Below are 14,045 nucleotides of genomic sequence, written 5' to 3'. Positions count from 1 at the left end.
ACACACACCAACTTTTGTGTTCAGTGTCAGGATGTCAGGGAACCTTTTGGGGGCCCTGATTATGCACCCCTATTCTGGAGAGGGAGCTCAATGAGGGTGGGTGCTGACCTCATATCCCCAGCCCCGGCACCATGCTTGGTCTACCCCGTTGCTCAATAAATGCCCTGAGTAGCAGCTTGGATGGCCTTTCCTCCAGGGCAGCACCAGGAGCTCAGTTGTCCTGGAGGATCCTGGACCTTCCTCCTCCCATCACAGGCCAGTGTCCACTCTTGGAGACCAGGAACACATTCACAGCAAAGCCAGCGGTGTTGACGGATGCTCTGGACTGGTTACACCAGTAGACAAAGAGGTTCTTGAAGCCCAGCTTCACAGGGGATGGTCAAGGGTCAGAACACTGCATGTTTGAGCAGGGGGAGCTATGGAATGAAGAACCACTGACTCTAAATCCCGGACTCTTTGTGGGGTTTTCTAAGCCAAGAGGGGCTTGGAGAGGTGTAGAGCTTTCCACCCACTCAAAATTGGACCTGTCTTTCTCTTGCTACTCGATGCTGTCTCCCCCCAAAAGGACACATCAGCAGGAGTGTTTTCCTGGGACCACCAGCCTCCCACAAAAGCCCGTGCACATCCCCTGTGAGGTCAATCTGGCAGTTCCCTACAGGTGCCCACCTCTTATGCCCCAAAACCTCTGCAAGAGGCCATCTCGCTGCAGAATCCTCTGGAGCTGTGCTCGGCTGACAGTCTAGCAGCTGCACCAGTCCCGCCCTCGGGAAGTCACCTCTGGAGTTGACGCAGGAAGTGTCCTCCATAAGGTTTATGGACCCTGGGTCTGGGGAAGCTTGGTGATGGCCGTGTTCCAAGGGGACCCCTTTCTCTTCTTAAAGCCTCCCCCGCCCCACCCGGGCACTGTCACAGGCAGCTGGTCCTTCTGCCTTCCTGCCCTCTGACTCACATAAGCATGCCAGCAGTGACGGGATACCGTGTCTGTTTCCTCCCCCAGGGGCCACGGACATGGGCAGCAAACTGTCCACGACAGGCAGCAATGCCTCCGTCCGCTTCCCCAGGATAGACGGCATCAACACTGCGTACAAGCGGGGAGACCCCAGCGAGGCCCGGGCCCTGGTCAGAGAGGCCTGTCATGAGAGCCTGTCCCAGCTGGAAAAGGTAGGAGGCACTGCTGCTCGGCATTGGGGATCCCGGCTGGATAACCGGGAAGGTGCAGATGAGTTTATGGTGATCGTCAGAATCGTAATGGAGATACTTTGTGTTCTGGAAGTGTATGTATTTACACTTTTTTCTTCCACTATAGAAATAGTGCAGGTATATGGGAGCTCTGTATTTTATGTGTGATTTTTCTGTAAACTTACAACTTCTCTAATAAAAATAAAGGAAGAAAAAAAACAAAAAAGAAAATGAAAATTTAGAAAATATAAAAGTAGAAAGCAAAGAATAAAAAACCAAATGTATTCTGAATATAGTCAAACAACCCCCCTTCACAGTTTGGTCTATTTCTTTCCAGTCTGCTGGTTTGGGCATAAGTCTGTTGATGACATTGTTGTTGCTTTTTTTAATATAGATACTATCATATTGTGTATATATGGTTTTGCATACTGCCTTTTAAATATAACATTTTACCAAGAATTTTCCATGTGATTATAAATTCCTTCTGAATGTCACTGCTCCAGTTTGCTAAAGCTGCCATTATGCAAAATACCAGAAATGGATTGGCTTTTATAAAGGGGAATTATTAGGTTACAGATTTACAGTTCTGAGTCCATAAAAGTGTCCAAATTAAGGCATCAACAAGAAGACACCTTTACTGAAGAACAGCCAATGGCATCCAGAACACCTCTGTCAGCTGGGAAGGCACATGGCTGGTGTATGCTGGTCCTTTACTCCCGGGTTCTGGTTACAAAGTGGCTTCATCCAAAATGTCTCTGGGCTTCTGCCTCTCTTAGCTTGTCTCTCTCAGCTCCTATACATCCTTGCTTGTTCTCCCAGGGCGTTTCTCTCTAAGTGTCTAGGGGGTCCTCTCTTAGCTTCTCCAGGGCAAACTCTGGGCTTCATTTCTTCTTTTATTATTATTAAGATTTATTCATATACTATATAATCATCCAAAATCCAAAGTATACAATCCATTGAACACCTTACCATCAAATAGTTGTTCATTCATCACCCCAATCCATCTTTTTTAACATTTTCCTTGTGCCAGAAAAAGTGAAAGCAAGAATTAAAAAAACAAGAGTAAGAACAGAACACCCAAATTGTCCGCCCCCATTCTTCCTTTAGTTTTTGTTGTTGTTGTTAGTTTGTTTGTTTGTTTTGCCCCCGTTTTTCTCATCATCATTCCATAAAGTGGACAGAAGGGAGTGTGGTCCATGTGGCTTTCCCAAACACATTGTCACCCCTCATAAGCTACATTTTTATACAATCGTCTACAACATTCATGGGTTCTGGGTTGTAGTTTGACAGTTTCAGGTATTTACTGCTGTGGGCTTCATTTCTGAGCTTAGCATCTCCAAAAGTCTTTCTGTCTGCATCTCTGAGTATCAGGATGTGTGTCAGCTCCTGAGCTCTCTTAAGGACTACTGTAAACTAATCAAGACCCATCTTGAATGGATGGGATCACATCTCCATGGAAATAATCTAATCAAAATATCCCACCCTCAATTGTGTGGGTCATATCTCCATGGAAACAACCTAATCAAAAGGTTCCATCCTACTCAAAAGATTAATGAGTCTGCTGGAAGACGATTGTGTAACAATGTAGCTTACAATGGGTAACAGTGTGATTGTGAAAACCTTGTGGATCACACTCCCTTTATCCAGTGTATGGATGGATGAGTAGAAAAATGGGGACGAAACCTAAATGAAAAATAGGGTGGAATGGGAGAGGTGATCTGGGTTTTTATTTTTATTTTTATTTTTACATTTTATTCTGATTCTGATTCTTTCTGGTGTAAAGAAAATGTTCAAAAATAGATTGGGATGATGAATGCACAACTATAAGATGGTACTGTGAACAGTTGATTGTACACCATGGATGATTACATGGTATGTGAATATTTCTCAATTAAACTGAATTTAAAAATAAAAAAAAAAAGACTAATGAGTCTGTCCCCACAAGATTGCATTAAAGAACAGGGCTTTTCTGGGGGACGTAATAGATCGAAACCAGCACAGTCACCTTCGAAGGCTGCGTGACATTCTGACTGCTGTTGTTTACCAGTCATTCCTCCTGGTTGGATATTTGGATTACTTCTAATTTTTTAGTAATGGAAAAATGCTGTTTTGACTATTTTTGCATAATTCTTTTATTTTAAGTCTATTTTTAAAGCATAGATCCACAGGAATTGAGAGTGTAGGGATGAACATTTTTAAAGTTTTGAAGCATGTCAAACTGTTTTCCATAATTGTTGACAAGAGTAACCCTCCCACCAAGAATGCGTGAGGGCTTCTTGCCACGTCTTACCTATGGAAAGATTTTATTGATGTTTTATTTGCATTGTTTTGACCAGCACAGACTTACATGTCTTCATTAGTTTCCAATAGTTCATCTCCAATAGTCAGAAATGATTCACTTCCTAAACCTCCAGTCTGTTCTCAGAGGTGTAAGAGATCTTTTTGTTGGTGGTGAGTACAGCGTGCTTGGGAATCATTGAGAAGAGGGCATTTTGGATTCCTCCGATTATGAATTCCTAGTGGATATGGCAAAGGGCCGCCCCTTCTGGGTCCAGGAAGAGCAGGGCTGACACACAAGCAGGTCAGGACCATGGGCTCCTTGGGTGGGCGTGGGGTGATCCCAGGGGGGTGGGCCTGTGGACAACAGACAGAGCTGGAGCCTGTGCTTCCCTCGGTCAGTAGGGTGCCTGGGTGCACACAAAGGGCCCACACACAAACTCGAGAGCACAGTGCCTCTCGTTGGCTGCCTTCTGTGAGCTGAGTTCCTTACAGATATCAGCTCCCTTTATACCTCCCACAAGGGCATTTCGGGACGTTGTAATCATCCCCATTTTATTATGAGGAAACAGAAGCTCAGGGTAACCAATTAACTTGTCCTGGTAGGTGGCAGAGCCAGGATTCAAACCAGCATCCACTTGGCACCAACATCTGGGTCCTCTTCCTGACTCTTTGGTGGAGAGTTGACTTGTCCCTGGACCTCCTGTTGTCCTCAAGGAGTCCACAATCTTGTGTGGAGCTGAAGATGGGTGGATGGGGACAAGGAGGGGCACAAACAGATACATGATGGTTTTGGGAGTATTGGAAAGAGTCCAGTTCTTGCTTGTGGAGGTGATAACCAATGGTATACATTGTCAAAATTCATCAAACTGCACCTAAAAAGGGTGAATTTACTGTAGGTAAATTATACCTCAATAAACCTGATTTTTTTTTTAAAAGCCAGGGGAGAGCATATGTTCAACCCCAAATGTTTGATAAGCTCAGTAAGTGTCCCTGACATCTTCAGAGCAAGGAGCCAGCCCTGCAGCCTGGGCAAGAGAGCAGATATGGAGATGCCCTGGCAACCCCCAGAGGGTGATGGTGTGAGGGCCTCCCAGTGTAGGGGAGCAATAAAAGCAGAGAGCCAGGGTGTGCAGACCTTAGGCAAAGGCAGAAACCAGGCCTGCGGTGGGTTTCCCTCCACATGGGCTCTCAGGAGCATTCAGGAGATTTAAGAATTTTTTCTGTGTGTCCTTGATTCCATAATCCCAGGCTTGCATTTTCAATTAACTTTTAGAGTTTGGGCCCATGTCTGAAATGTCTTCCACTAGGTCCCTCATTGAACATTTAAGGGGTTCTGAGTGTCAGCCCTGGGGAGAGAGTGATGAATGGCAAATAGCCCACAACCTCCACCTTCATTCTAGTGGGCATGAAATCAACCAAGAAATCCTGCTGGGGAAAGGGCTGTGACAGGTCGAAGTGGGGACGTGGAGGACATCTGGCTCTGCTCTGGAGTGTTCCAGAAAGCTTCCCAGCAGAAGTGACACCTAATCCCTTGAGCTCAGGTGGAGGCAGGATGGGAATGGCCAAGGAGCCAAAGACTATGTCCCTTTTCAGGAGTCATGAATCATCCCATCTGACCTGGAGCAAAGGATTCAGGCATCAGCAGGAGAAGTAGGAAAGGGGAAGAGGAAGATGAACCTGAAGAGCCCAGGGGGCTGGGATTTCATCTTGAGGGCAAGAAGAGCCATCAAAGGGCATGGCTTGGAAATTTGAGAAATGTCGCTCTGGCAAGTATTTGAATAAAGGAAAACAGCACCGTGACAGCAGGTCTCTTCTGTCTGGCAGTCTTGGTGGTGGCAATTCAAAAGCAGGAAAGCGATAAGTGATTGACTGAAAGAAGATAGCGTCATGGAGAGGAGTGGAAGCTAGTCAGTCCTCCTGAAACAACTAATAAACATCCAGGAACAACTAGAAAATAATCTGGAATAACTGTGGGGGGACAAACATTCCCGTCCATTCATCATACAACAACCTGAATTGGGAGGAATGGCCAAGATTGCAGCATAAAATTTGTAAGTAAAAACTGCGGACCTGAGCCAGGAGCCCCCTCCCCCCACAGCCCAATCTGCAAGGCCTCGTGGTGCTAGAGAGAAGCACTCTCTGAGCAAGCGAATATAGCTCAGCTGAGCTCCAACTGGGGTTTTAATTAACAAATGTGGACTGTTCAATACAAGCTATGAATCCCCAACCAGCAGACAGAGGCTTTTAGTGACGACTGACCTTGGAGAGCTGGAGGACCTCTCTGGGAGGGAGGGGGAGCCCAGAGGACCAGGTGCTGTCTCTGGCCGATAGGTGAAACTGAGGGGGGCTACAGGCTGACTCTGAAGGGGGTCTTTCTGCCCCTTTTTTGGCTCAGTGGAGAAAGCCTCAGCCGTTTTCAATTCCCAGCGCTCAGACCCAGACAAGGGTGGAGACAGCCGAGTCAGAGACTATTCAAATGCAAATGAACTCTCCCCAGGGTGTGTATCTTCCCTAAGAGGAAAGAGGCAGTGCCAATCTCTACTACCCACCTTCCATTCAGAACTGACCCCAGAGCCTGGGGGAGAACAGCCATGCACCACACCTCCTTATACCAGTCTGGAGCTATAGGCTGAGAGGCGCCACCTGCTGGGTAGAAAAGCACAGTGACTTGAGGCCTCACAGGGTGCATCAATCTTCTAAGACACCCTCAGGGACACCTGAAACTATTGCCTCTTTCCAAGACCTGAACCTGTTTCTGGTCTGGGAAAACCTGATTTGGGTAACCAAGGAGGCCAGAGAAAACTACAACCTACACTAGGAAGGGCCAAGTTATGGCCCAGTCAATGGAACAAACTTACACTTCAACCAAGATACAGGAATTTAAACAACTAATGCTGAATCAATTCAGAAAGTTTAGGGAAGATATGGCAAAAGAGATGAAGTGTATAATGAAAACACTGGACTTACAGAAGGTAGAAATTGAAAGTTCAAAAAAACAACAGATAGAATCTATGGAAATGAAAGGCACAATACATGAGATGAAAGACACAATGAAGACATACTACACCAGATCTCAACAGGAAGAGGAAAACACTCAGGAACTGGTGAACAAAGCACCTGAAAGCCTACACGCAAAAGAACAGATAGAGAAAAGAATGGAAAAATATGAGCAATGTCTCTGGGAACTTATGGACAAAACAAAATACAGTAACATACATGTCATTGGTGTCCCAGAAGGAGAAGAGAAAGGAAAAGGGCAGAAGCAATAATAGAGGAAATAATCAATGAAAACTTCTCATCTCTTATGAAAGACAGAAAATTACAGATCCAAAAAGTGCAGAGTACCCCAAACAGAATAGATCTGAATAGACCTATGCCAAAACACTTAATAATCAGATTATTAAACATCAAAGATAAATAGAGAATCCTGAAAGTAGCAAGAGAAAAGTGATCCATCACCTACAAAGGAAGCTTGTGAAGACTATGTGCAGATTTCTCAATAGAAACCATGGAGGCAAGAAGGAAGTGGGTGATATGTTTAAGATACTGAAAGAGAAAAACTGCCAACCAAGAATCCTATATCTGGCAAAACTGTCCTTCAAATATGAGGGAGAGCTTAAAATATTTTCTGACAAACAGACAATGACACAGTTTGTAAACAAGATACCTGCTCTACAGAAAACACTAAAGGAAGCACTGCAGACAGAAAGGAAAAGACAGGAGTGAGAGGTTTGGAAAACAATTTTGGGAGATAGTGGCACAGCAATATAAGTACACTGAACAAAGATGACTGTGAGTATGGTTAAAAGAGGAAGGTGGAGGCGGGGCAAGATGGCAGACTGGTGAGCTGTATGTTTTAGTTACTCCTCCAGGAAAGTAGGTAGAAAGCCACGAACTGCGTGGACTGGACACCACAGAGCAATCTGACTTTGGGCATACTTCATACAACACTCATGAAAACGTGGAACTGCTGAGATCAGCGAAATCTGTAAGTTTTTGCGGCCAGGGGACCTGCGCCCCTCCCTGCCAGGCTCACTCCCCTGGGAGGAGGGGCTGTCAGCTCCGGGAAGGAGAAGGGAGAACAGCAGTGGCAGCCCTTATCAGAAGCTCATTCTGCTGATCCAAACTCCAACCATAGATAGACGGAGACCAGACACCAGAGAATCTGAGAGCAGCCAGCCCAGCAGAGAGGAGACAGGCATAGAAAAAAAACAACACGAAAAACTCCAAAATAAAAGCGGAGGATTTTTGGAGTTCTGGTGAACATAGAAAGGGGAAGGGCAGAGCTCAGGCCGGAGCTCAGGCCCTGAGGCACATATGCAAATCCCGAAGAAAAGCTGATCTCTCTGCCCTGTGGACCTTTCCTTAATGGCCCTGGTTGCTTTGTCACTTAGGATTTCAATAACCCATTAGATCTCTGAGGAGGGCCCTTTTTTTTTTTTTTTTTTTAATCCTTTTTTCTTTTTCTAAAACAATTACTCTAAGAAGCCCAATACAGAAAGCTTCAAAGACTTGCAATTTGGGCAGGTCAAGTCAAGAGCAGAACTAAGACAGCTCTGAGACAAAAGGCAATAATCCAGTGGCTGAGAAAATTCACTAAACACCACAACTTCCCAAGAAAAGGGAGGTGTCTGCTCACAGCCATCATCCTGGTGGACAGGAAACACTCCTGCCCATTGCCAGCCCCATAGCCCAGAGCTGCCCCAGACAACCCAGAGTGACGGAAGTGCTTCAAATAACAGGCACACACCACAAAACTGGGCGTGGACATTAGCCTTCCCTGCAACCTCAGCTGATTGTCCCAGAGTTGGGAAGGTGGAGCAGTGTGAATTAACAAAGCCCCATTCAACCATCATTTCAACAGACTGGGAGCCTCCTACACAGCCCAGCAGCCCAGAACCGCCCTGGGGGGACGGCACTCACCTGTGACATAGCACAGTCATTCCTCAACAGAGGACCCGGGGTGCACGGCCTGGAAGAGGGGCCCACTTGCAAGTCTCAGGAGCCATACGCCAATACCAAGGACTTGTGGGTCAGTGGCAGAGACAAACTGTGGCAGGACTGAACTGAAGGATTAGACTAGTGCAGCAGCTTTAAAACTCTAGGATCACCAGGGAGATTTGATTGTTAGAGCACCCCCCCCCTCCCTGGCTACCCAGAAACACACCCCATATACAGGGAAGGCAACACCAACTACACACGCAAGCTTGGTACACCAATTGGACCCCACAAGACTCAATCCCCCACTCACCAAAAAGGCTAAGCAGGGGAGAACTGGCTTGTGGAGAACAGGTGGCTCGTGGACGACACCTGCTGGTTAGTTAGAGAAAGTGTGCTCCACAAAGCTGTAGATCTGATAAATTAGAGATAAGGACTTTAATTGGTCTACAAATCCTAAAAGAACCCTATCAAGTTCAGCAAATGCCACGAGGCCAAAAACAACAGAAAATTATAAAGCATATGAAAAAACCAGACGATATGGATAACCCAAGCACAAGCACCCAAATCAAAAGACCAGAAGAGACACAGCACCTAGAGCAGCTACTCAAAGAACTAAAGATGAACAATGAGACCATAGTACGGGAGACAAAGGAAATCAAGAAGACCCTAGAAGAGCATAAAGAAGACATTGCAAGACTAAATAAAAAAATGGATGATCTTATGGAAATTACAGAAACTGTTGACCAAATTAAAAAGATTCTGGACACTCATAGTACAAGACTAGAGGAAGTTGAACAACGAATCAGTGACCTCGAAGATGACAGAATGGAAAATGAAAGCATAAAAGAAAGAATGGGGAAAAAAATTGAAAAAATCGAAACGGACCTCAGGGATATGATAGATAATATGAAACATCCAAATATAAGACTCATTGGTGTCCCAGAAGGGGAAGAAAAGGGTAAAGGTCTAGGAAGAGTATTCAAAGAAATTGTTGGGGAAAACTTCCCAAATCTTCTAAACAACATAAATACACAAATCATAAATGCTCAGCGAACTCCAAATAGAATAAATCCAAAAAAACCCACTCCGAGACATATACTGATCACACTGTCAAACATAGAAGAGAAGGAGCAAGTTCTGAAAGCAGCAAGAGAAAAGCAATTCACCACATACAAAGGAAACAGCATAAGACTAAGTAGTGACTACTCAGCAGCCACCATGGAGGCGAGAAGGCAGTGGCACGATATATTTAAAATTCTGAGTGAGAAAAATTTCCAGCCAACAATACTTTATCCAGCAAAGCTCTCCTTCAAATTTGAGGGAGAGCTTAAATTTTTCACAGACAAAGAAATGCTGAGAGAATTTGCTAACAAGAGACCTGCCCTACTGGAGATACTAAAGGGAGCCCTACAGACAGAGAAACAAAGACAGGACAGAGAGACTTGGAGAAAGGTTCAGTACTAAAGAGATTCGGTATAGGTACAATAAAGGATATTAATAGAGAGAGGGAAAAATATGGCAAACATAATCCAAAGGATAAGATGGCCGATTCAAGAAATGCCTTCACGGTTTTAACGTTGAATGTAAATGGATTAAACTCCCCAATTAAAAGATATAGATTCGCAGAATGGATCAAAAAAAATGAACCATCAATATGTTGCATACAAGAGACTCATCTTAGACACAGGGACACAAAGAAACTGAAAGTGAAAGGATGGAAAAAAAATATTTCATGCAAGCTACAGCCAAAAGAAAGCAGGTGTAGCAATATTAATCTCAGATAAAATAGACTTCAAATGCAGGGATGTTTTGAGAGACAAAGAAGGCCACTACATACTAATAAAAGGGGCAATTCAGCAAGAAGAAATAACAATCGTAAATGTCTATGCACCCAATCAAGGTGCCACAAAATACATGAGAGAAACATTGGCAAAACTAAAGGAAGCAATTGATGTTTCCACAATAATTGTGGGAGACTTCAACACATCACTCTCTCCTATAGATAGATCAACCAGACAGAAGACCAATAAGGAAATTGAAAACCTAAACAATCTGATAAATGAATTAGATTTAACAGACATCTACAGGACATTACATCCCAAATCAACAGGATACACATACTTTTCTAGTGCTCACGGAACTTTCTCCAGAATAGATCATATGCTGGGACATAAAACAAGCCTCAATAAATTTAAAAAGATTGAAATTATTCAAAGCACATTCTCTGACCACAATGGAATACAATTAGAAGTCAATAACCATCAGAGACTTAGAAAATTCACAAATACCTGGAGGTTAAACAACACACTCCTAAACAATCAGTGGGTTAAAGAAGAAATAGCAAGAGAAATTGCTAAATATATAGAGACGAATGAAAATGAGAACACAACATACCAAAACCTATGGGATGCAGCAAAAGCAGTGCTAAGGGGGAAATTTATAGCACTAAATGCATATATTAAAAAGGAAGAAAGAGCCAAAATCAAAGAACTAATGGATCAACTGAAGAAGCTAGAAAATGAACAGCAAACCAATCCTAAACCAAGTACAAGAAAAGAAATAACAAGGATTAAAGCAGAAATAAATGACATAGAGAACAAAAAAACAATAGAAAGGATAAATATCACCAAAAGTTGGTTCTTTGAGAAGATCAACAAGATTGACAAGCCCCTAGCTAGACTGACAAAATCAAAAAGAGAGAAGACCCATATAAACAAAATAATGAATGAAAAAGGTGACATAACTGCAGATCCTGAAGAAATTAAAAAAATTATAAGAGGATATTATGAACAACTGTATGGCAACAAACTGGATAATGTAGAAGAAATGGACAATTTCCTGGAAACATATGAACAACCTAGACTGACCAGAGAAGAAATAGAAGACCTCAACCAACCCATCACAAGCAAAGAGATCCAATCAGTCATCAAAAATCTTCCCACAAATAAATGCCCAGGGCCAGATGGCTTCACAGGGGAATTCTACCAAACTTTCCAGAAAGAACTGACACCAATCTTACTCAAACTCTTTCAAAACATTGAAAAAAATGGAACACTACCTAATTCATTTTATGAAGCTAACATCAATCTAATACCAAAACCAGGCAAAGATGCTACAAAAAAGGAAAACTACCGGCCAATCTCCCTAATGAATATAGATGCAAAAATCCTCAACAAAATACTTGCAAATCGAATCCAAAGACACATTAAAAAAATCATACACCATGACCAAGTGGGGTTCATTCCAGGCATGCAAGGATGGTTCAACATAAGAAAAACAATCAATGTATTACAACACATTAAAAACTCGAAAGGGAAAAATCAATTGATCATCTCAATAGATGCTGAAAAAGCATTTGACAAAATCCAACATCCGTTTTTGATAAAAACACTTCAAAAGGTAGGAATTGAAGGAAACTTCCTCAACATGATAAAGAGCATATATGAAAAACCCACAGCCAGCATAGTACTCAATGGTGAGAGACTGAAAGCCTTCCCTCTAAGATCAGGAACAAGACAAGGATGCCCGCTGTCACCACTGTTATTCAACATTGTGCTGGAAGTGCTAGCCAGGGCAATCCGGCAAGACAAAGAAATAAAAGGCATCCAAATTGGAAAAGAAGAAGTAAAACTGTCATTGTTTGCAGATGATATGATCTTATATCTAGAAAACCCTGAGAAATCAACGATACACCTACTAGAGCTAATAAACAAATTTAGCAAAGTAGCGGGATACAAGATTAATGCACATAAGTCAGTAATGTTTCTATATGCTAGAAATGAACAAACTGAAGAGACACTCAAGAAAAAGATACCATTTTCAATAGCAACTAAAAAAATCAAGTACCTAGGAATAAACTTAACCAAAGATGTAAAGACCTATACAAAGAAAACTACATAACTCTACTAAAAGAAATAGAAGGGGACCTTAAAAGATGGAAAAATATTCCATGTTCATGGATAGGAAGGCTAAATGTCATTAAGATGTCAATTCTACCCAAACTCATCTACAGATTCAATGCAATCCCAATCAAAATTCCAACAACCTACTTTGCAGACTTGGAAAAGCTAGTTATCAAATTTATTTGGAAAGGGAAGATGCCTCGAATTGCTAAAGACACTTTAAAAAAGAAAAACGAAGTGGGAGGACTTACACTCCCTGACTTTGAAGCTTATTATAAAGCCACAGTTGCCAAAACAGCATGGTACTGGCACAAAGATAGACATATAGATCAATGGAATCGAATTGAGAATTCAGAGATAGACCCTCAGATCTATGGCCGACTGATCTTTGATAAGGCCCCCAAAGTCACCGAACTGAGCCATAATGGTCTTTTCAACAAATGGGGCTGGGAGAGTTGGATATCCATATCCAAAAAATGAAAGAGGACCCCTACCTCACCCCCTACACAAAAATTAACTCAAAATGGACCAAAGATCTCAATATAAAAGAAATTACCATTAAACTCCTAGAAGATAATGTAGGAAAACATCTTCAAGACCTTGTATTAGGAGGCCACTTCCTAGACTTTACACCCAAAGCACAAGCAACAAAAGAGAAAATAGATAAATGGGAACTCCTCAAGCTTAGAAGTTTCTGCACCTCAAAGGAATTTCTCAAAAAGGTAAAGAGGCAGCCAACTCAATGGGAAAAAATTTTTGGAAACCATGTATCTGACAAAAGACTGATATCTTGCATATACAAAGAAATCCTACAACTCAATGACAATAGTACAGACAGCCCAATTATAAAATGGGCAAAAGATATGAAAAGACAGTTCTCTGAAGAGGAAATACAAATGGCCAAGAAACACATGAAAAAATGTTCAGCTTCACTAGCTATTAGAGAGATGCAAATTAAGACCACAATGAGATACCATCTAACACCGGTTAGAATGGCTGCCATTAAACAAACAGGAAACTACAAATGCTGGAGGGGATGTGGAGAAATTGGAACTCTTATTCATTGTTGGTGGGACTGTATAATGGTTCAGCCACTCTGGAAGTCAGTCTGGCAGTTCCTTAGAAAACTAGAGATAGAGCTACCATTCGATCCAGCGATTGCACTTCTCGGGATATACCCGGAAGATCGGAAAGCAGTGACACGAACAGATATCTGCACGCCAATGTTCATAGCAGCATTATTCACAATTGCCAAGAGATGGAAACAACCCAAATGTCCTTCAACAGATGAGTGGATAAATAAAATGTGGTATATACACACGATGGAATACTACGCGGCAGTAAGAAGGAACGATCTGGTGAAACATATGACAACATGGATGAACCTTGAAGACATAATGCTGAGCGAAATAAGCCAGGCACAAAAAGAGAAATATTATATGCTACCACTAATGTGAACTTTGAAAAATGTAAAACAAATGGTTTATAATGTAGAATGTAGGGGAACTAGCAGTAGAGAGCAATTAAGGAAGGGGGAACAATAATCCAAGAAGAACAGATAAGCTATTTAACGTTCTGGGGATGCCCAGAAATGACTATGGTCTGTTAATTTCTGATGGATGTAGTAGGAACAAGTTCACTGAAATGTTGCTATAGTATGTAACTTTCTTGGGGTAAAGTAGGAACATGTTGGAAGTTAAGCAGTTATCTTAGGTTAGTTGTCTTTTTCTTACTCCCTTGCTA

At 42.6% G+C, this 14,045-nt stretch overlaps 1 protein-coding gene across 2 annotated transcripts in view; it reads left to right on the top strand.

Moving 5' to 3' along the window:
* Positions 1-14,045, top strand: part of LRRK1 (leucine rich repeat kinase 1) — a 162,024-nt gene that overhangs the window by 57,608 nt on the left and 90,371 nt on the right. For both annotated transcript variants that reach the window (XM_037832894.1, XM_037832893.1), the window contains one exon: positions 998-1,161. In XM_037832894.1, coding sequence (XP_037688822.1) covers positions 998-1,161 — 164 coding nt within the window. The remainder of the gene's footprint in view (positions 1-997; positions 1,162-14,045) is intronic.

This window comes from Choloepus didactylus, chromosome 4, assembly GCF_015220235.1.
Source record: "Choloepus didactylus isolate mChoDid1 chromosome 4, mChoDid1.pri, whole genome shotgun sequence".
NCBI classification, from domain to species: domain Eukaryota; kingdom Metazoa; phylum Chordata; class Mammalia; order Pilosa; family Megalonychidae; genus Choloepus; species Choloepus didactylus.
Note: the sequence above shows the minus strand (reverse complement) of the source record. Positions and strands in the feature narration are given on the sequence as shown.